The sequence below is a fragment of the Condylostylus longicornis genome, unplaced genomic scaffold, assembly GCF_029603195.1.
Source record: "Condylostylus longicornis isolate FDR11 unplaced genomic scaffold, ASM2960319v2 ptg000022l, whole genome shotgun sequence".
NCBI classification, from domain to species: Eukaryota; Metazoa; Arthropoda; class Insecta; order Diptera; family Dolichopodidae; genus Condylostylus; species Condylostylus longicornis.
Genome location: NW_026577991.1, coordinates 4,798,968 through 4,823,505, shown reverse-complemented (window position 1 = coordinate 4,823,505; position 24,538 = coordinate 4,798,968). Strand labels below are relative to the sequence as shown.

Sequence of the window (24,538 nt, the reverse complement as noted above, 5' to 3'; positions counted from 1 at the left end):
TGCGGCCACTAATAGAATTATTTATAACTGTAGCAATCAATACAAATTATACATATTTATATACATATAACTAATAGTTTACTATATAGAACAAATAAATTCTATAATTACTAAATTAAAAACCAAATATATTGTAAAAAAATTGGCTTATCAAAAAAATACATGTGCATGTTTTTGAACGTCAAATAATTTTTGGCACATAAAATCTTATAAAAGTTTTACCATTCATCCAAAATTTATTTGTAGTGGCTATGGACAAGTACTTTAAATACATGACATAACAGATCACGAGAAAATCATTGCATTTTGTATATTGTTATACAGATGCATTATATGGAAATTTTTATAGTTAAAATTTATTTTTATATTATACGGTTCACGGGAGACGGTTGTCTATTTATTCAAAGAAATAAAAGAAACAGAAAGATTATTATAATTATTGTATAATTATAACAATAAAGCTTAACAATTCATAAAATTCCATTTTAATTTCTTTCAGATAAACGTAATGAAATATGCACATAAAATAGGTACATATAAAATAATAATATATACATATATATATATATGTACATATATTTATATATTATACAAATAAGTGTGAAAATAAAACTGGCTGGCTGTCAATATCAAATTTGTTAATAATTGGCTATTGTATACCATATACATTGCGTACAGTATAGCTTACGTACGTAAAGCAATAAAAGGAATTCGAAAAAATAAAAATTCGCGCAATTAAGCAATAAAAGTAGGTATGTATGTAACAAAAATTCCAGCTACACTGCTCAAATATAGTGCATCCATGTATGTATATACATATAAGGTTACATACCTAAAGAAAAATATTTTATTATTATTGTTATATTTATTATTAAATCAGATTAAAAAAAATATGAGGTTAAAAATGTGAGGAATGTAAGTAAAACACAAAAAAAAAAAATTTTTTTTGCCATTCACGTAACATGGTGGCTCCTCTTTAACTGTTACTGCTACTGCTGTTAATATAAAAATATTAGTATAATATTATATAATATTAGAATAATTTTAGTAACAGCTTGTATATACGACAAAATCTACGTTGACAAATAAAAATTACTCTATTCTCATCAGAAGTTTGATATTATTTTAATCCGATTTGACAGTTATTTTAGTTTGACGTATCGTACGTTCAATCTTAAATTTTGCCGTATATGTAAACAGTATACGTTAGACCTTGAAATGCGACATTGAAAGGTTCATTAAAATTTTATTGAACATACGACAAATTAATTCTATAAGTCCACCACACGTCCCTTAAATTTAAGATTTCTGATTCATTCATTATACATACTTATATACATATGTACATATTTTATAAATAGGGTATGTAGCTAATGTATTTATTTGTCATAAATTTTGTGTCAAACAAAAAAAAATATAAAACAGAAGAAAATTACATAAAAAATCAGAAATAAAATTGAGTGCAAAAAAATCATGTATTACGATTATAAGGTGATCAATGACGTATTAGAAAAAATATTTTCATTTTAAAATTTTAAATAAACACATATAATGTATAGTACATATTATGTTAAAAGAGATTTGCCACATACCTACATAAATGTGCTAATATATTTTTTATATATCTAAATATATATGTGTATGGAATTGATCTAAATATTAGAAAATATCGTACCTTAATAGAAAACAATTAAATAAAGCGATCCCTAAACAATGATGTAGAAATTTATTAGAAAAGTGGTGTGATATTTTTATTAATTAATTTAAACAGGACAGAACATATCTTCTCTACATATTAATACGTACAAACACCTGAACAAAATTAATATTTAATGCAACAGTTTAATTATAAATCATTTAACGTAAATGTATTTGACAATATATAATGTCAAAATTCAAAAAAATTCTCTTCAACAATTCATTTAAAAAAAAAATTAATTATTTGTTGAAATTATTTTGTTTTTTCAAATCAATTCAATTTAAATGAAATATTTTCATTAAATTTTATTGCAAAAATTAAATATTAATTGATATTGATGTTAGACAGCTGTCATAGATGAAATTTGTGAAACTGATGACGTTAGCAACAAAAACTAATGAAATTACTATTTGTCATAATTAGAGCAGAACAGATGACACTAATATTATAAAAAATAATAATAATTAGACAGTCTTAAAAATATCAAAATTAAGAGAGATTATCAGGTTTTTAAGAGTAAGTACTTATTTTATAAAAAGTATAGTATTTAATATTTTGAATTTTAAATTTTATATTTTTAGGTTGACAAAAATTTTAAGCGGAAAAAATAGGGCAAGGTCTTCAAGAGACGTAAATGGTTTGGATAGTATTAGGGAGCTCATATCCAAATCCCTGAGAAATATCTCTGGGTATTTACGATATATCAAAATTTTTGTGTTTTCTTGGTTAGGCTACTTAATTCTGGGACAGCCCTCATACTTGGGCTCTTAGTATAAATGGGATATTGGGCGGCTATAATAAACTATGACTGGCTGCGGTGGTCGGAGAATGGGAGGAGTCGGTGGTCTTTGCCCACATCACTCTTCAGTAATCTATAATCTACAACACCATTCAAATCACACAATATACGTACGTAAAATGTTAAATTAAAGAATTTTGTTTTTAAATTTTTGTTTTAAATTACTACACATTTTTAATTGCAATGATTTTAGGGAATTTGTGTTAATCAGGCTAACTTAATAATTCCATTATTAAATTTTGTTTCTTGTAAATAATTTATGTGAAAAAATAAATTATCACGAAATTCCTTTTAACATATACTTTTTAAATAATTAAATAGAAAAAATTATTTAAAAAGGTAATTACAATAACAAAAATAACAAAGAAAGAAACCTTTAATAAAATACATTACATTGCATTGTTTAATTACCCATGGGCATTTAAAAACACGACACATCCACTTTTTTTTTTGTGCAAGGTTAATGAAATTGAAATTTTTATTTTATTACATTTGTATGTTTATTCTAATAATATTATTAAAATTTTTATAAATAATTATTTTAATCTAGTATTTTACACAATTTAACTATATATAAATTAATTATATAATAAATTTTCGCATATATGTGACACAATTATATAGCGCAGTAGATAATGGTATAGGAGACGAATAACGTGTAAAGTTACAAAATTATAAAAAAGAACATGTACAGACGTGTAAAACTAAAAATATAAACGAAAAATTTAAAATTAATTAAAAGGTGACCAAATAAGTTATTTTTGTTTTTTATAACATGATTAATTTTTAATAAATAAACATATTTACAAAACATATACATAATTGCCATATGATTTAAATGACAATCAAACGTCACATAATTAATTGACATTTGATGTTTTCAAATAATTATCTTACATTGTGAATATGCAAATTTCTGTTGCAAAACTTTGTTTGCAAATATAAAAAAATGTGACAAGTTAACCAAAACTAAATTATTATTAGCGATTATAAAGACAACTAAACCAGTTTATTGAGACGACAATAATTATTGTCATTTTTTCAAGCTATCAATTATCAAAATCCATATGTACTTAAAGAATGTCTAAATTCAAGATGATTTTACAAATAAATAAGTTAACAATTTTCTAATACCTTGTAGATTGTAGATTGCAAAGAAGGGGTAACAGTGCACCGCGACCAGAAAATAAAGGTCTATTGTGCCCCCAAACTATGTGTGGCTCAAAGCCCTACAACACCCCTCGAGACCCATCCTCCTGATGAAATCGAGAAACTTTGAAGGGTCGGTAGACTTCAGCTTCGCACTCACTGGAGTGAGCACACAGTTCCGCAGTATCACCCTTCCTATATCTTAAATAGCGACATAAATTTCTGTCAAAAGTAACATTAAAAATTAACTTTTTCCCTAAGAGTCTTTAAAATCCCAGTTTATTCTAAAATTTCTCTCTTGAGTAAACTTCAATATTAAAATTATATAAATGATACATAAACTCAATTAAATATGACGAAAAGCAAATTTATATAAAAGTATGTTATACGTTATGTAGTATAATAAAAAAAAAATAAAAAAAAAAATTTGAACTTTACTATTTAAAACATAAAAATATTTAAAATTTTTGATATTAAGAAACCTTATTTTTTAAAAAGAATTTTGAATTTTTCTTTTTTTTTTTGAAATTCATGCAAAAATGCGCATAAAAACAACAAACTATTTTGCGTTATTTATTTTAATTGCATTCTATTTAAAATTTTATTAATAGAAATTTTTTTTTGCTTTTAGAAAATGGTAGGTAGCCAAATTTCAAAAACATACACAAAAATTTTAAAAATAAATTAAGTAGATGTGGATTAAGAAAAAAAAAATTTTTTTTTTTTGAAAAATAATTTTAAGTAATTATGTATTATGAATCATATATAAATTTAATGTACAGTATTTAAAAAAAAAATTTAAATATAGCAAGAAAAAAATAATAGAATTCCCAAAAGTTTCCCTGGCTTTCATATTGATTATTAAATAATTAGAAAAATTAAAATTGGACTCTAAACTTTATCAATTAAATAAAAGTTACCAGAGCTAAGCATTATTGGTTGAATAATAAATTTTTCGCTTATAATCATTACAGTATTTTCTAAAATCGGTATGTTAAGACATTAATGTTAAAGAACCACATTTTTTGCTTTGGTACAGCGTTTTTTTTTTAAATTTTAAAAATTTTTACTTTGGAACGTATAATATAAAGGCACATAATTTGATATTCTTAACTTAAAACTCACAGAAAAGCAAATTCATTGTTTTGACACAAACGTAACGACATATATATTTCATTTTAGATTATACAAGCCTAGATTATACATGATTGAAACACTGCCGCAATTAATACATATTTTGATTTGAAATTGTTTGAACAACCATCATTAGTTTGGAATCGAAATGCTACCGTCAAATTGGAAGATTGAAAATATTAATTTTAAAAATATCAAAATCTTAAATATGAGGGTTTTCTTTAAATGAAATTAAATTTCCTATTATATCAAACCTAATTAAATTGTAATATTAATATTTTTTTTTATTAATAAATATAAAATCGATAAATATTAATTTGAATCATATTTAAAATTGTGAATTAATAAATTTATGAAATCACATCCTATTTTCACATTATTTGTTAATTTTTATTTCCGTAAAATATTATTTAATAAAGAAATTTAAAGAGAACAATTTACAAAATTTTTAAAATACAACATCATTTTTTGTATTTGCCTTGAACTTTTCCAAAATGTATTTCATTTTTTACATTAAAAAGAAAAAAAACCCAATAATCTAAAAAAAAAAATCTAAAAAAAACTGAACGAAATGGATAAAATGGAGGTTGCATTTTTATCAAGAAAAAATATTGATTGCAAATATTTTCAATAAAATTTCATCAAATTTTACAAATATAAATTTTTTACGTTCATAAGACAAACAAAAAAAAAATTATTGTGTTTAAAAACCCAAAAATATTTGTTTTTGCAACAAAAAAAACGAAAAATACAATAAAATTAAATTATTTTTTTTTAATAAATTAAAAATACAAAAAACGTAAAATAATATTTACTTTTTATTTTCAAAATCTTGACGTTTACGTCACAATTTCTCTCATATTATTATAATATACCGTCAAACGTATATCTATTTATGCCCCGTATACGTAATAAATAAATACACATAAGTATTTAAAATAATAAGAAGCTCATGGGCAATTCAAAACGATCAAATAAAAATACATATAAATGGTGGTACAAAGTTCAAATTTTTCTTCTTGAATATTTAAAATACAATAATTAACTTATTAGATATTTTTAAAATTAGTATTTTTTTTTTTATTGTGGGCAAATAAAAGTATTTATAAATTAATACTACAAGCAAATATTTTATGCAATTTATAAAAAAAGAAAAAAATTTATTTAATTAAGTATGTAAAATTATTATCAAAAACCTTATATCATGAAAAAAAAAAATAAAACAAAATATTAATTGCAAATTAAATAAAGCAAAATATGTGTCAAATATCGAAACACCGAAATGTCTAAAATGCCGTTTTAAAAACGATTAAATAGCTCAATATTATATTCGACACTGAATTATTATAGTTGTCATTTGTAAATGAGTGTCATTAATAATTGATCCTCATTTTTTTTTAAATCTACGAAATACACATATTACGAATTTCTGATTTTATAAATTACAAATAATTATAGGGCTCATGGATAACTGGTTGAATGAACAAAAATTTAGCCCTATGATGCAAATGAAAGAATACAATGCAAAATAAATTGTATTTATACTCTTAGAAATGATGATTACAATTCAATGAATGAATTAATAAATTTTGTTAATAACATTACTAAGTTTCTTCGAAAAAATTTAGAGTTCCAGTACAAATACTTATAATATTTCTTATTACTTTTGTACATTTGAGTTTTATATTTCATGATAGGATTTTATTATATGATAAGAATAATCTTGTTTCTTGAAGCATTGTACTTGAAATTGTTTTATGTAAATAATCCTAAGTATGTTTTATTGAACAGCATTCATCTTAATAATATTAATTTTTGTATTATAACATTTTCGATACATTCAACTACTTTCATTACACACAACCGATTTACAATTTATTAACTCATTTGATGAACTATTAATTTTTATTTTCATTTTACTTAAGCTAATATGCTACTTATAAAATAAGAAAATAAAATATCTAAGTACAAATTTTTAATTAATAAAACATAAATGAATTATAAATAATTAAAATAAAATAATAACAAGAATTCGCGATAAAAATAAGTACAAAAATTTTTAATTAAATATTCTAGACATGCACTCATTAAGCATTATCGAAAATAAGTAAATATAGTACGTCAAAATCATGAAAACTTTTGATTGGTGAAACTTTAAAAAATTTTAATGTAAAATTTATAATTGTACATATTTATTTATAAATTTATTATTTAGTAGAGCTTTAATATACATATTATGTATATAAATATAAATATGAATATAAAAATTCCAAAATATTATAAAAAATGTAAATTATATTCATAACCGCGCAATTGAATTACTAACAACACTTTATTCAAAATTTAATTGCACATGTGTATATAATGCACATGAAAATAAGTACTTAAGTACTTACACGGGAAATTTTCATAATAAAATGAAAATTATAAAAGATTTAGTTTTATTAATAAAATTTTTATGAATAAATTTATTTTACATTATAATGAATTTAAATTATAAAATAAATTAACAGAATTTTAACTCATTAAAATGTGATTCTATAAAATTAATTTACATTGGATTGGAATCCATACCATTTAATGTACACTTAACATTTAATCTTTAATTGGAATATATGTATATAAGAAATACTCTGATTAAAATCTAAAGAGCGTCTACCAAATTGTAAGATTTTTGACATCAAGTTTGCAAAATTCTGAATTAAATTTTTATTATAGTTGTAAAATAAAACCTGAACTCCATCAAAATTATTTGAGTATAACAATAACACTATTAATTAATAAAAGTATTAAAAAATTTTTTAATTATTCAAATTTATGAAGAAAAGCATTAAAAACGTGAAAAAAAAACAAACTTTAATTTTAAGCATGTCAAATTGAATTAATGGAAAAAATTAGTGAAAACACAAAACAGCGATCAAATATTACGATAACACTTTTTGTTTCAAAAAAATGAAACTATTTACTAATTCGTGAAAATTGAGTTTAAAATTAATTAATGAAATTGAAATTGAAAGCGTAATCACTTATTTAAATAGGTTCTTTATAAAAAAAAAAAAAGAGGGTTCAATACTATTTCACCTACTTAGTTTTCAGTAAGAATGAATTTTAAATACAGAATTTGATTACAAAACAAGACACTGATTGATTCATCGAATTTTCAATTTTGCTTGAATTCGGATTTTGGAATGCCACTTGACTATTTCATTTTCCTCTTCCCTAATTTCTTAATTTTTTTTTAAGGTAGGCAATTAAAAAGTGAAATTATTTCATCTTCTTCAGTACTTATTACGATATTTCTTTTTTAAAATCTAAAATGAAATAAAAATTTTAAAATTTATTAATTTTTTAGTAAAAATAATTTACGGTCATTGTACCTACTTTATTATTTTATACACCGCAGTTATTTTTATTAATTTTTTCATTTACTTAATTTTGCATACTTATTCAAAATAAGTCACGAGTGAACTTCAAAAAAAAAAAAAAAACAATAATAACTTAATTAATATTGGACTTTGTAATAGCAAGTTTCATAATTATTAAATTAGTTATTGTTTTTTATTTTTTTTTGGCAGAGCAGTTGGAATTTTATTCATGCGAGAAAAAAAAAAATGTACCCAGTAAAAATTAAGAAGGTCAGACAATTTAAGTACAAAGATTAAAAGTTTTGAAATCAAAATTGTTTCGACATGCTTGTTTCTTTTTTTTTCTTCTACATTTTTATTTAAATTCATTTTAGTTACATTATGTTGGGCTAATATCACGTTAACTAACATGATTGTTTTGGTTTTTTTCTAAAATGAACCATGAACTTTTATTTCAAACATTTAGAAATAATCTAATTACAGATTTTGTTGTACTTATAGTTGGTTAACATTAAAATTTTGAAATTAAAGTAGGTACTGAAAATAGTAATCTTAGGTCTTAAATAGTTATACTTTTACTTTTTTTTTCTAAATATTTTCACATTCTGTGAATTGATTGTGATAAAAGGGCGAAAGAAATCAAACAACTAAATTTACTTATTACACCATTGGAAACGAGTATGTACATGAAAGAACCCTATTACTTTAAGAACCTAAGAAATATACATATATAGCTTATGCTTTTTTAACAATCCCACTTTTAGCCTGTTACTCCAAAATTGAGGCAAAGCACAATACTGCAAAATGAAGAGGAATTAAAAAGATTTAATAAATATTTGATGTACTCGTGTGCGGGTGTCTGAATGCAAAAATTTTGCAGCGAAAAAAATCTGACTTATAAACTAGTAAATTCAAATACAATATTTTCACAGCTAGATACATATCAAAGAATGGTTAAAATTTCAATTAAATTTTGAATAAAATAATTTGAGAACATTTTGATATTTTAATTTCAATATACAAATGAATTTGAAATAAGCTAACAGTCTTAGAGAATGGAACATTTTAATGGTCTCGAAAATTTATTTTGAAATCAGTTTATAAACAGAAAGATTCATTAACTAATATTTCTTAATTAATAAGTACCTTATTATTTTTGTAAATTATGCAAAACTAATTCAATCTAATAATTTCACTGAAAATTTTTATAATTTGCATTATCAGTAAATTATTATCAAGTTACACAAAATAAGTAGATTAATAGACTTAAATAATAAACAGAATAATACGAGTAGACTTAAAATAATAACTTAGTCACTATTGAACTTTTGTAATAAGATGAATTTCATAATTAGTAAAAGTAATTATACTAGTTTCTACTTATTGTGCAATAATTTTTTAATTGTTCTAGTGGGTAGGTCCTAACTTTTATTTCTCTTATTATTCTGTATTATTTTTTTTAAATTTGTTGAATAATAATTAGGAATTTTGTTAAATGATATTTTTGTTAAGTTGACAGGTTTAACTAATCAAGAATTCCAAAAATTTTATATTAAAACCTACAAATATAATGAAATAATTAAAATAATTTATTTATAAAAATATTATTTGAAAAGGTTAATTGTTTTTCTGAAACGGGCAAATTTTGAGTTATGTCTGTGTTGTAGCAGAAAACAAGCAATTTCATGAAACAAGATTATTTTAACAAACAGTTTCTTCACATTATTCTCACTGAAAATTTAGAAACAAATGAAATTTAATTGGAAAAATAATCTGGTAAACTCTTATTTCAAAAAAAAAAAACAATTTAGAAATGTAAACGCATAAAAATACGAGTATATCGAAAAATATGACGCAATTTTTCTATATACAAGCAATTATGTGGGTAGGGTAGATGGATATTTACATATTAAGAGCATTATTACATACATACATACATATTGTAAGAATAAAAACAAAATTATTGACACCGGAATAATATCCTTAAAATGTCCTTGCTTGTCAATGTTTACATAAATATTTTTTTTTTGTTTTGTTTTATGAACGAAAAATAAAATAAATAATGCATTCCAATTTTCATATTTTCAATTTTTATCAAAAAAATATACTAATAATTTTGTTATATCGATTATATTTATTAATTTTAATAATATAAATTAGTTAAGTAAGTGGGTACAACCGAATCAACAAAAGATGCAAAAACAAAAAATTTTCTTTGGTCCTACATACTTTTTACATAGGTCTTATTTCTTACACTCATTATTTTTTTAATATTACCCAAAGGACTATAACTTTTCCTTCTATATAAATTTACATATAAAAATTTATTATTTTATTTTTATACAACCTTATATACCTACATACATAGATATTATTTAAATTTAACTTTAACACAAAATTTCCTATGATGCATAGATATCTGCTAATGTACATAAGTGTATACATACAATCATATGCATTTACTTATGACTATGAAACGAACATAATGATAAATCGATAAAAGTAAATTTCATATTTTATTCCATATTTTATTTTCTTACCAAAATTTAAAGTTATTTATTTAATTTAAATTTTTTTCTCTCAAATATTTCTAAAATAAATTTTATATTATTAATTTTTTTGAACACGTAATAATTTTATGTACATATTATTTTCTATCAACTCTTAAAGTGCCAACAAATTACTTACCGTCAAAATTTGTAATGGCGTTTTTCTTCCAACGCAGTAGTATACAATTATTTTTAATTAATTTATTTAAAATTGAATTATTAATTAAAATAAATAATATTTAAAATAAATGTGGAAATAGTTTGATTTTTTTCCTTTTATTTATATTTAACGTTTTGTTTTTTTTTTTTAATTTACACTTTCTTTTTTTTTTTGCAATAAAAAAAAAACACTCAATAATGATTTAACACTATTACCGAAATACGAACTGATACAAACCGTAGAACTTTATGAACTGTCAAAAAATAGTTGAAAATTTGTAAATTGTTTGCAAGTGTCAAAATTAAGAAATTAAATAGTTGACAGTGTTGTCATATACGATTTAAAATAAATGTCAAAACTTATATTAACTAAGCTGAAAATAATGACAAATTACAATAAATAAATAATTTAAAAGCTTAAGCGTAAAAACGAAACTAAAGCGAAGAGCACCAAAAGTGATGTGTTATTTATGTATTTTACATGAACTTTGACGTTTTGCCATCGAAAATCGCGCTTGTTCTGTTTTCAATGTAATCCAATTGATTTATAAATTTTTATGAATATTATTAAATATTTTTCATATAAAACTTATTTTTTTTTGTTTTTTTCTATTAAACTGTCAAAGTTAGTTATTTTATTTTAATAATTACGACCCAATAATTGTCAAACATGAATGTATTTTTCATATATGTATTTTTTCAAATAAGGATTTTGAAAATCTTTGAACGTTATTCAAGATTTTGCAGTAATCTTGACAGCTTTACATTTATTTTACATTTTTATAATTTTGAAAACCTTGTTTAACCCTATATCTTAAAAGTTTTACCAATTTTTCATAGCCCTCCACTTTTTTGACGATATTTATCATACATTTTGTTACGATATCAACCGCAAACTTGATCTGGATATACATCTAGATTTACTTTCAGTATTATTGATACAGTAATAAATTTTAATTTCAAGCACTATTTTATGATAAAAAAAAATGTACATACTCACATAGAAATTGTTTGCAGACATTTCAAATTAATTAAAATTATACTTCACATTATTAGTGCTACTGAAATTTGCATTTTAAAAGTTTGACTCAATTTTACGAGTGGCACAATAGCTGAAGTTTTTAATGTTGTTATGTTGGTAACTGATAATAATATTGTGAAACATTAAAAGGCGGTGCATTATATTTTAATTTTTAACTTATTTTATTCAGCTTGAAATTTAAATTTTTTACATTATTTAAGATAAGAATATATTAATTGAAAATAAATTTAAAGTAGAAATACAAACAAAGTAAAATGTCAGGAGAAACGGATAGTAATCGTAGAAAATCTCGATTAAAACAACTTCTTGATATGGGAACGGACCTAAAAAAACACAATGATAGAGAAGACTATGAAATGATTGATAAAATTTCTGAAATTATTCAAGAAACGGATACTATTAATCGATCTGTTGATTTACAGAAGCAAAATCATGATACAACTGAAGTTATTATGGATGCCCAAATCGTACAAATGAGCCATGAGTTAATTGGTGAAGTAATGCAAAAAATTGGTGCAAGTGAGTTTGCAGATGAAGAGTGGATAAATGCAATCATGGCTATTGTCTATAAAAACGATAACGAAAACTGGGATAAAATTACGGAAATTGCTGGAAGTGTATGTAAAATGGTAAAGTTCTCACCGAGTTTTTTAAGTGATTACGATTTTAAAGCTGATTCGGAAGAAAAAGTTGTTAAAGAAAGGCAAAGAAAAACAAAATCGAATAGAGGCGAAGAAATGAGACCAGAAAATCTTAGTCAAATTGAAAAACGAGATGGAAATTTGGAAAATATGAATGTGATATATAGAAGAATTTTAGAAATATATTCAAATAATAAAAGCCAACCAATTCCTTATTATAAATTAGTGATTGATCCACATAATTTTATGAATACAGTACATAATGCATTTCGGGTAGCATTTTTAGCTAGAGATAAATCTGTTAAGATATGGAAAGAAGATGATGGATTCCCATATTTACAACCTTTAAACAAAGCAGAAAAATCCAGTGCTTCAAATGATACAATACAAGCTATATGTACACTGAATTTAAACATTGTAGATGAAATGATACAAAAGTACAAAATCAAAGAAGCTTTATTGAAGAGAGATTGATATATTAAGTAGATTAACAATGTTAAAAATAAATGCACTTTTTACTTAGTTTATTATTATTAGGTACATACCTTTCAATAAAAATATTTTTTATAAAAAATTTTCTCACTTTTAGTATATGTTACAGCAATTCGACATATAATTTTTAAATATACTTTTCCAACTATATATGTATATATAGTTCTACAACTTTTATATCAGTGTCTGGTTATGTCACAAAGTAACACGTTCTGGACTCCTAAATAGGTAGCTCATTCAATTAAATTAAAAAACACTTTTTTGATTTCAATAAATTAAATTTTCGAGAGTTTATTTTTGGTTTTGAATTACATTTAATTGTATAACTACATTTCGCCTCTGCATCAAATTACTAATAACAGTAATAATATTAATAAAGATTTACTTAGATTCTTCCAGCGAAAGTTCCTTCTGAAATTTGACCATCCCATCTTTCAACCCAAGCATTTGGACACAAAGCTTGAAATGCTTTTTTGAAATATTGGCATGGTTCATATTTCTCACCACGAATTTTTTGGCATCTGTGAAAATCTACATAACTTTGGTAGCAATGTCTTGTTTGATTTTGATTTGGGAATCTTGGATCAAATGGTACGGTCTTGACATCGGCAACAGTGGGCATCTTGATTTTATTTTTTCAATTAAACACCGAAAATGAAGCTACAAAATGAAATTATAATACAATTTTTAGAGCACTGCTATTTATTATAGATAATTTTAATTACTTTTCTTAGTTATGCAACTTACAAATCCAATTCGGAACCTTTAAAAATACAAAATAACAAATGTCATTAGTAAAATTCAATTTTCATGTGAATTTGACAATTATAAAATCAGTTTAACTACTAAAGCGCCACCTAACATTTATTTTAGATAACACATTTAACGATAAGAAAATATGTTAATTAATATAACAGTGACATCTTACGATTTTCGGAAGCATTACATAGAAATATACGGTTCATATTACAAAACTAATAATAATAATTTTTTTTTTTTAAACTATATGCATACATATATATAATTTTATTATTTTAAGCACATTTCAAAGGTTAATATTAAAATTTAAATACTTTTAGTGAGATATTAGACATGATACGTTTTATTCGAACTAGAATTATTGACACCTTCATTACGTATTGTGTGTGTAGTATAAAAATTATCTGTTGACTTCAAGCTACAAATATTGGCAGATATTAACTTGTCATTTCATAATTTTATTTGTTTTCAATTCTCGCCGGTTAATATAACGCAAGTTACCCTCATTGAAATTTGCTTTGAATAGTTTTTTTTTATTTTAAATCTACACTATATCTGGTCTCCCAAAAAACATAGAAATTTTAATAAATTGACATTCTATAATAGGTTGTCAAAAATTTTAATGTTTACAAAATATTTCCCATGTGGTGCTTGCTTAGAGTTTGGTGCCAGTTTATTATTAAATATTAAAAGTATAAAAATCATAATAAAAATAAACCTTTTAACATGGGTAAAATAAATAAAAAACTACCCATTAAAACGCTCACAAACAAAAACAAATTTACAAAATCAATTAAAGAAACTAATAATGCTAAAGATTCAGCTGCAGGTATTGGAAATGATACAGGAAGCAAACCTTCGACCATTATCACAAAAAATCTTGATACTAATAAAAAAGATTTAGTAAAACCTAAAGAAAAATCAAAAATACTTTTTCAAAAAACAATTACACTACAAAAATCAAAAACTAAAAAAGAAAAAATGAAAATAAAGAAGAAAGCTTTAATGGAAAAAATAGATTGGATTAAGGAACAAGAATTAGAAAATGCAAAGAAAAAGAAAAGGGAGAAAAGGAAAATAATTGGAGATTTAAATCCATTAAAAGATGCTTTACCATCATTAGATGAATTACGTAAATTAAAACCAGATGAAATTAAAACTGGAATAAAAGAATTTGACAATAAGGATAAGCGGAAAAATAAAAAACCAAAGAATAAAATAGAAAGATCAAAAGAAAGGAAAAAAGAATTTCTGGACAGATACAAATGCTTGAATTCAATATTAAAAGATAAAAAATTTAGAGAAAATCCTCGTGCAACTATTGCAGAACATATAAAATTTATTGTTAGTAATCAAGAAAAATGATTTTTTTTATTTTTCATTTGCTTACATAAATTTTATTTTTAGAGAATTCTTAATTAATAAATATATTTAAATATAATGATATAATTGATAATTGGAAAAACAGTTTCTAGTTTTTTTTTAGTTAAAGAAAATTTTTGCAAGTAGTTAAATAACCAATTTATAAGGGTTACACCTCTTTAAGCTATTTTGTCCTTCCACAGAAGCTGCGGTTTAGAAATTCCAGTTCTAACATAAAACTTTCAGTGCATAAACGAAAACCCTCTATTTTTGCTACGATGCTTCTCTTATACAAAAGATTTATCGAACACGCTTTATAAGTAAAATCTAAATTGTAGTAATAAATATATAATAAGATTTAAACAATAAGTGGCGAATGGCTGCTGTGGCCTTGGGGGGGATCCTTCCGCCTTAAAATCTCGGTTCCCTTAAAATCTATAAATTACAAGATTTTAATTAGAACTAAATTTTCGAAAGTTTCCTTACTTTTAAACAATAATATTCGTTCAATCCTTCAAAGAGTGTACAAACAAAATATTAACTGTCTGATTGTGTATCTCGCTTTTTTACTCACTTTTTTATTCACTTTCAAATCAGAATTCTTAGTATTTTCTAATGGATCTTTCACTTTTCCAATAAGATTACTCATTTATTTCAAATTGGATTTTTGCATTTTTTCTCAAACTATCGATTGAACGTTTTTGAACTTTCAAAAACAATGTGAATAAATGTTATATACATTTTGGGGGGAAAAAAACGAGACACGCAATACCAAATAATTCTTCTCACTTAAAAATTACATTATTTATACGATTATTTGATAGTTACTCACTTTCTTATCACTTTCCGAGTAAAATAGGAAAAAAAAAGATCAGGCCCTAATTCTTAAAAATACAAAAACTTTTGATTATTTTGTAATTTTGGAGATGAACAGAAATTTACAAAGTAAAACACTATTTTAACTTTTGTTTTTGTAATTATTATTTAAATAATAATATATTTTTCAAAATTTCTTTTTTTTTTATTCTGTTTTTTTTTATATATATATATATATATTTGTAAATAATGAAAATAAATCTAAAATTTTCATATAAATAAATCTTAATTTAATATTTTTAATTAAATTTTAAAATATAATAATTTTTAATTTTTTTTTCTTTTTTAAATTTTTTTAATAATATTTCTTGCACTTGAAATATAACATCATCACTTAAAAAAAAAAATAATTGAGAATTTAATTTTGAAAATAATAAATTTTACATTAGAATATTTTTTTGATAAAAATAAAAATTTTTCAAAATTTCAATATATTTAATGAAATAAAATAAAAGAAAACAAACAAACAAATTAATTAATATCGTTATGTAAAAAATACACATTATTTGTTGAATATAGAGAAAAAAACTAGAATTTTTATTTTATTTTATTTTTTTAATAATACCTAATTAAATTTTTTGTAATTATATATAGATAAAAAGTGTGTATATTAATTGTATAACGCTCAAAACAACGAAAAAAAAAAAATAAAAAAAAATATGAATTTAATAAAATGTCAATTATTTTAAATATAATTTTTAAAAATTATTTGAATTTTTTGTTTTTTTTTTTCTCTCATTTTTAATTTAGAATACATAAAAATTTCAATAATAATTTTGTTTTTTTTTTTTTAATATTATTTTAATCGACAAAAAAAAAATTAAATTTTAAAGATGAAAACTCCTTATTTACTAAGCAAAAACATTAAAAGTCTAAAAATAAAAGAAAAAGAAAATAAATATTTAAAATTATTTAATTAAATTATTTTTATTTTTGAATGTAGTTGGGGATTTTCGATAATTGAGATATACACTTAAATTTCTAGATTAACATCATTGTAAATCTTAATCGTAACACTGAAATTCGGAGAAATTACGAATTTCATGTTGTAAATTCCGAAATAGTAGAAATTTATTACGAAATTCGTAATAGAGTAATTATGAATTACACTCGTAATGAAAATAAATGTCAAAATTCTACTAATGAAATTTTCGAACATAGAAAGCCAGTATTTAAGAGTGGTCGGTTAATTTTTTTTAAGTTTATTTATTTATTTATTTGTTAAATTTTTTTTTTATGTAATTATGAATTTATTTTATTTATATTATACATATTAAAATTTTCTTGAAGATTTTCTTAAAAAAAAACGAGTTCATTTTAACTAAACTTTTTTTTTTTGATTTTCTATTGTTTTTTGAAATGTTTATTATTGAAATGTGAATTATTTTTTTAAATATTTACTATGAATTTTGAAAATTTTAGATTTTGTCACTTGACAGCTGTAATAAAATAACGATTTCCGAAAAATAATGTTGCCATTGCCTATTCATAATCTGTACGAGTGAGATATATAATTATTAACAATTCTACGTGCGTAAATTAATTCGAAATTCGTAGAATTCTACGAGTAAGATTCATAATAAGGGTGTTAATATTTTTTTAAGGATGATACTAACATGAAGGATGCTATTACATTAAGGATGCATTAAGGATACTACTACATTTGAAAATTCTGTAGTTTTTATTTATCTCAAACATATTATATTATTTGTTTAAGGTAGAACTCAATTTTCGATAATCCTCGTATAAATGATATAAGTGCCCAATTTTGAAAACATCAGCTCTATTTGATATATTCTGCATATAAAACAAATAAAAGAAAATAAAATTTCTGAAATATTTTTGAAATTGCAATTGGAAAAATTTTAGCTATACGATACTATTCTTCCAATAATTTCAAAAATATAAAACATTTTATGTTTGGCTTACATATTTTATGTTTTGCGAGAATTATGTTTTCCAAAAACAGACACTAGTGATAGCAGTTTTGTATTTTATTTTTAATATAATAATAAAATAAATGTAAAAAACCACTTAAAATCTTCAAAATTAGTTTAGGCAATTAAAATATACCTTAAATTAATAGCCTTATTCGAAAGTAATCGATTACATTCAGAACTGTCTGGTAAAGGTAAATGATAATAATCACTTTCTGCGCTCTAAAAAAATATAATAATAATAAAAATTTTTTTTAAATCAATTATATATGTATGTAATGATTGGTCTTACTTGGTCTGTAAAATCATGTTTATAAATTTGTGTACCAACTTTCATATCTGAAAATGGTCCTTTTAACGCAAAAAAGTGAATACTCATTGGAGTACTGGTTTTTGTTTTCAATATAAGCTTAAATTTAAAAAAAAAAAAATAAAATATGAAAATTAATTAATTAATTTTGTACATTGTTTTAATTTAATTTAATTTTAATTAAAAATTTAATTTAATTTTTTTTAAATTATAAATTAAAAAAGCAAAAATGCGTATGCGTATAACTGAATGGTTTATTTTAAAACTGGACCAAAGTCTATTTCAATTAAAAACAAAACATTCCTTCGTTTGGATTTAAAATAACTAAAAATTCGGATAATTGGTTATCTGATTAACTATATTGACTGCTTTTTTCTTCGAAAACATAAGTTTCAATTCTAACTATTGAAACAATTTAGAAGTAAAACAGTTTCTGAACTTGCAAATAGTCTTATGAAATCACTTTCAAAATAATCCATTCAATTAATATGTTGTGGTGCATACTTGGTATGTTATAGTTCTTTCATTTGATTGATGTGGATCACGTTGACTATTATTAATTCTAGCTTTAACAACCCATTGTTGATTGAATGCTGAAAAACGTGAAGTTTCATAATATAATTTATGAACGTACTCATCTGTACGATATGGTTTCAATTGGAGATCTAAAAATAAAAAATAAATAAAAATTAAAAATTAGTTTTCATTAAATTTACATAATACATTCAAAAATTCATTTTAATTGTAATTGAAGATATTTAAATATTATAGTTTAAATTAAATTTTAAAATTATGTATTTCAAAAAAAATGAATAATTTTCATTATTACCATTCAAAAAACAATTAAATGATTTTTCAGAATATTCTTTTTTTCTATTAGAACTTTTTTCAACCCAGTTTTTCACCCCTTTTCCTAGATGTGTCAAGATTCTATCTAAGATTTTTTATATTTATTAATTTAATTATTAAATATTAAATTTTGAAATAAATATTGAAATATTTTCCTAAAATTTCTATAAATTGAATTTGCCTACAACTTTAGAATTAGTTTCTTATATGATGTACTTGAAATTTACTGGATAGAAGCAGGCATATTATATGATTTCAAAAATCTTTACTAAAAATATGCTTTTAATTTTATATGTATGTACTTGTTACAGTAGTAATTTACATTTTATGTAAATACTTGTATTTTAAAATTTAAATTATAATTGGATTTGTAATTTTTGATAAAGGACAAAAGATAAATAAAAAATAAACTTACCATTGAAAATGATTTTTTCATAACTTAATAAATCTATTAGAGTTGAGAACACTTTTTTATCTTTTTCCAATTTAGCATCATATGCTTCTAATGCTGACATCACTTCATAGCCCGATTTATGTGGATGTGAACAAACTGATTCGTGTTCAGTTGCTAAAAAAATAGAAAGAGTAATATTTTAATTAAAATCTTAGAATTTTAATTTAAGATAAAATTAATGTTTACTTTCATGAGCTGGACCTCTCCATGGACAACCAATTCTATTGAATTTACAATTTGTTGGACGTTCTTGACATTCATATTGTTCATGACGTTCCAAAGATTTGTACGGATATTCAATATTACAATACTAAAACAAAAAATTATTTTTTTTTTTTTTTTGACGGAAAAAAAAAGTGCATAGAAACAAGAACGAACGGAAGATTAACAGTAAGAAACAAGAAGAAAGACATTATTGTGTGTCCACCGGAAAAAAAAAAACAAAGAAAAAAAAATAAAAAGAACAAAATTAATTAATAAATTTATCAAATATTTTTTTTTCAAAATTAATTAAAATTTTATTATAAAAATGTAAATATATTTTATTTATTTATTGTAAATTTTTTTTTTTTTTCTTAAATAATAATTAAAAAATTACTTGACATTCACTCGGTAATTCGGATGCTGCTTTTTCAACTGCCAAATTTCTTGTTGCTGTACTTTTTGATATTTCAATACGACAATTTGGACATGTTGCCATTTGATCCCTTAGACTTTTTGATATGAAATTAAAAGTTTTTTTAAGTTTATGAATTTTCGAAATACTACTTGTATTATTGTTGTTGTTTTGATAATGATTTTGATTGTTGTTGATGTTGTTGTTGTAGTTTGAGTTGTTAGTCAAGGATGTTTGTAATCCTTTAAGTTTTCTTCTTGCTTTTTGTTTCAGTTTTGATTTCGAAAGTTCACAACTTGTGCAAAAATTTTTTCTTTCGAATTTAAAGCATATCTTTTTCTTTTTAATTTTTTTTTTTTTTTGCATTTTATATTTTCTTATTTAAAGTATTTTGTTTTTGTTAAAAAATTGGTTTTATAAAAAATTAGAATGGCTTTTTAATAATAATATTTTTAATAATAAATTAATATTTTTTTTACAAAAAAGTGAAAAAAATATTAATTTAAAAATATTTTTATTTTAATTTGGAAAAAAGAATTTTAAATAACAACAGCATTATTATTTAATTTATGAATTTAATAAAAATTCACAAATTTTAAAAATATCGAAATTTCAATTCAGAGAAAATAGATTTTCATTGAGGAAATCTTAAAATTACTAATTCAATATTAAGTTTGAACATAATTTCGTTCATTTACTTCCAATTTTTTTTTTAAAACACAATTTTTAATTTGTACAAGTTACAAAATATTACAACATCTTTCCCAATTTAATTGCATATTTTATATATATATAAAATACTGATAAGGTTTAGGAAATCGAAAAATTATATAAAAATAATTTACACTTTTCATTTTAAATTTCAATAAATGCATTCATCTTTATATTATTAGAAGTTATTTTTATATTTAAAATAAATTTTCAATTTTCCCATATTAATAATGTGTCATATATCAAATATTTTCAAAGTAAATATTGAGAATATTTGCAATGACAATGACATTACAATGCAGCAATCAATTTAAATTCTTTAAATTATAAATTCACAATTGTTTTTTTTGAATTTTTTTTTAAAAATAAAATTCCTATTCACAATAACTATTTTACAAATATGAAAAGTGTAAATTTTCAAATAAGAAAATTTTAATATGATAAAAAGAATAATTTAAAAATAATACGCAATGATTTTCAACAAATAATTATTATAAAATTATAATTAAATTAAGAAAAGAAAAATTAATATCGAATTATTATTGTATTAATGAGAAAAAAAATAAAAAAGATGTCGATGATTTTGTAATTTTGTAAATAACAAAAAAAAAATTAATAAAATTTTACTTTACTTTTTTTGGTTTTTCTTTTAAAAAAAAAGATTATATTTCTTTAATTTATAATTATATAAAGAAATATAATCAAATTTAATGTCTACATAAGATTGACAAAAAAAAAATCAAACTTACCGCCCATCTGCAAGCAAATGAGAAAAGCATGCAGCGCACATAAGGTGTCCCATTTGACACTGAAATTTTATAAGAAATTAGAAAAATTTTATTTTTTTTAATAAATGTCAAAATAAAATTTGTTTTATTGCAAAATTTATCTACAATATTTTAATATTTTATTTAAATTTTAAACTGAAATATAATTTTTAATAATAATATTATAAAAAAAAAAAAAATATTTTATTTTGAAAAAAAGGGTTAAGTATGTAATCATTTTTGTTGAGAAGGCTTTTTTTTCTGAAATTTAGAAGAAAAATATTTTATAATAATAATACATAATAAAATTTTTTAATAAAAGAAAAAAATAATTTAAGAACAAATTATTTCCAAAAATTAAAAAAAAAAATACAATTCAATTTTTTTTGTAAATTTTTCTTTTATACGAATACTGTACATGTATAACATATATAAAATAAACTATAAATATGTGATATATAATCAATAAATATTTTGGAAAATTTTTACAAATATAATTTGTATAATACTTTTCATACAGTCCCACTATTTTATTGATAATTAAAAAAATTTTAAAATATAACACTTTTTTAGAATAAATAAAGCATTCACATTTTTTTGTAAATGTCAAAATATACCTATTTTTTTCTATTCTATTATACATAAAAGCTGTCAAAAAAGGAAAAAAAAAAAGAAAAATATAAATCAGTATTTATGGTTTTTGATTTTTTGTTTTAATGTTATGGTTTTTAGGATATACAAGTAATTGAAAAATAAAAATTATTATTATTATTATTATTTTAGAAAATAATTGAGCAGCAATCAAATAAAAAAAAATATAAATTTTCAATTTATATTTTATGATTAACTTATATTGTTGATTGGAGCGGATTGGGTTAATATTATTTTGGGATTTGATTAAATTGGATTTAATTGGATTTTTTCTATATAGTTGAATTGGATTGATGATTTTTTTTTTTGTTATATAATAATGAATTAATGTTTAAGGACACGAAAAAAAAAATATATACATATATGTACATATTTTCAATAATAATAAATAATAAATTTTTATTAAATTAATTTTCAAAGTATAAAAAAAGAAAAAAATGAAATTTGTAATATGCTCACTTCAATAATATTGTATAATTTATAATAATATTTTTAATATTATTATAATTTTAATAATTATTATTATTATGTTATAAAATATGTATAACAAAATTTATTATGAATATAATAATTTATTAATATATGTATAACAATTACTAGTTGAAAAAGAAAATAAAACAAATACATATACATCAATTTCTATATATATATATATGCATATATAATCATATATTGTTTTATGATTTTCAAAAATATTTTGAAAGCTGTATTTAAAAAATTTAAAAAGGAGCCAATTTAAGTAAAAAAAAAACAGAACAAGAGCGATTTTTTACGGCGATATGTCAAAATTCATATAGAATACACCAATATGACCAGAATGAAGTGAAATTACCGATGCGGATTTTACCATCGGCGGTAAAATAGAATTTAAGACTGTATTAAATCCTATTTTACCTTCGTAGGTATTATTTTTGCGTCCATATGTGTGTGTAACTAAAAAGTTGATTTTACCGTTTCGCTGTTGTTTTGAGTTAATAACAAAAATCGTCAGCCGTTACCGTTCACCGCTTTGGTTCTGTTTTTACACTTAGTTATGGTTTGTATATATAAGAAGGAAAAAAAAAAATCAAAATCAACAAGAGAAGATTTTTTTTTCTAATTTTTTTTTTATTCTATTCCTTTCCAAAATCGAATTTATATAGAAATGCAAAAAAAAAAAACAAAAAAAAAAATAATGCCTCTTACAACTAAGGGTATATACTCTAACGACAACAAAATATAAGAGAAAAAAACTAGTTGTTAAAATATAACAATTGTGTTTCGTTTTCTTCGATTTTCTCATTCCTCTTGCACTCTCTCATTTAGTCTTGTTGTTTTCTTCAATTTCATTCCATATACATATTTTATTAAATAAAAACAGTAAACAATTTGATTTTTAATTAAAATAAATTTTTATTAAAACCCCATTTCTTTTTTTTTTTCATTTCCATTTAGTATTTTTTTCACAATTTTTTTTTCATATTCTTTTCGTTTTTCTTTTAAATAATATTCTTTATGCATTTGTTTTTTTCTTGATATTTCGGCTTCATTTCTGTTATATAACATTTATACAAATTACAATTTAATATTTTTTTCTTCAAATATTTCTCCTTATTATTTTTATAGTTAAATAATATAAAAAATTTAATAAATTACTAAAAATTGCATTTTTTTTTTTTGATTTGTTAAAAAATAATTATTTTATAAATTTAAAAAAAAAATGTTATATCTTTTTTAGTTGCAATAAACAATGTAAATACAAATAAAATTTAACATATTCTTCTTCTTTTATATTTTTTATTCTTTTCATTACTTTTCTTCTGTTAGTTTTTTATCATATTCTTTTCTTAATTTTTCTTTAATATTATTTTTACTTTAAAATAGTTAATAAACTATATATTTTTAATATTTATATAATTAAAAAAATTTTTTTCTTGTAATTTTTTTCATTTTTATTTTTATTTACATTATTAAATAATAAAATTTTTTTTTCTTGTTTAGAAATTTTTTGTTTCTAAATTCGATTGTATATAAAATATAATATTATTATATATATACTGTATATTAATTTATATTAATTAAATATATTAATTTATATATATATATATATTTATATTAATTATTAATTCAAGTAATAAATTTAAATATTAATTTATATGTTATTGTATAAAATTTTATACAATAAGAAAAAAAAGAAATTAATAGAAAAAATAATTAATTTAAAATAAATCAAAATTG

At 21.4% G+C, this 24,538-nt stretch overlaps 5 protein-coding genes across 7 annotated transcripts in view; 2 read left to right on the top strand and 3 right to left on the bottom strand.

Annotated features, from left to right (window-relative positions):
• The window catches only part of LOC129606764 (choline-phosphate cytidylyltransferase A-like), a 47,050-nt gene extending 36,043 nt beyond the window's left edge, over window positions 1–11,007 (bottom strand). For both annotated transcript variants that reach the window (XM_055517289.1, XM_055517291.1), the window contains exon 1: window positions 10,835–11,007. The gene's annotated coding sequence lies outside the window, so the exon portion shown is untranslated. The remainder of the gene's footprint in view (window positions 1–10,834) is intronic.
• A 1,021-nt stretch (window positions 11,008–12,028) lies between these two features.
• Window positions 12,029–13,220, top strand: LOC129606849 (non-structural maintenance of chromosomes element 4 homolog A). Its single transcript, XM_055517441.1, has 2 exons — window positions 12,029–13,074; window positions 13,127–13,220. Exon 1 carries the CDS (start codon window positions 12,151–12,153, stop codon window positions 13,009–13,011), a length of 861 nt encoding a protein of 286 aa, XP_055373416.1. The 5' UTR covers window positions 12,029–12,150; the 3' UTR covers window positions 13,012–13,074; window positions 13,127–13,220.
• A 99-nt stretch (window positions 13,221–13,319) lies between these two features.
• Window positions 13,320–13,851, bottom strand: LOC129606850 (cytochrome c oxidase subunit 6B2-like). Of its 2 annotated transcripts, none has more exons than XM_055517443.1 (2): window positions 13,777–13,851; window positions 13,320–13,689 (listed from the first exon to the last, which is right to left on the bottom strand). In XM_055517443.1, exon 2 carries the CDS (start codon window positions 13,649–13,651, stop codon window positions 13,415–13,417), a length of 237 nt encoding a protein of 78 aa, XP_055373418.1. In that variant the 5' UTR covers window positions 13,652–13,689; window positions 13,777–13,851; the 3' UTR covers window positions 13,320–13,414. The 2 variants fall into 2 exon arrangements, with proteins under 2 accessions (XP_055373418.1, XP_055373417.1); XM_055517442.1 differs by having other exon boundaries at window positions 13,755–13,840.
• Window positions 13,852–14,445: 594 nt separating this feature from the next.
• LOC129606893 (ribosome biogenesis protein SLX9 homolog) lies at window positions 14,446–15,692 on the top strand. Its single transcript, XM_055517512.1, has one exon. It carries the CDS (start codon window positions 14,515–14,517, stop codon window positions 15,151–15,153), a length of 639 nt encoding a protein of 212 aa, XP_055373487.1. The 5' UTR covers window positions 14,446–14,514; the 3' UTR covers window positions 15,154–15,692.
• An 826-nt stretch (window positions 15,693–16,518) lies between these two features.
• LOC129606968 (zinc finger TRAF-type-containing protein 1 homolog) overlaps window positions 16,519–24,538 on the bottom strand; it is a 37,005-nt gene continuing 28,985 nt past the window's right edge. The window contains exons 2-9 of the mRNA XM_055517621.1: window positions 21,653–21,711; window positions 20,175–20,289; window positions 19,763–19,886; window positions 19,538–19,690; window positions 18,778–18,938; window positions 18,256–18,372; window positions 18,100–18,185; window positions 16,519–16,898 (exon numbers count right to left, since the gene is read on the bottom strand). Coding sequence (XP_055373596.1) covers window positions 16,871–16,898; window positions 18,100–18,185; window positions 18,256–18,372; window positions 18,778–18,938; window positions 19,538–19,690; window positions 19,763–19,886; window positions 20,175–20,289; window positions 21,653–21,711 — 843 coding nt within the window. The 3' untranslated portion in view covers window positions 16,519–16,870. The remainder of the gene's footprint in view (window positions 16,899–18,099; window positions 18,186–18,255; window positions 18,373–18,777; window positions 18,939–19,537; window positions 19,691–19,762; window positions 19,887–20,174; window positions 20,290–21,652; window positions 21,712–24,538) is intronic.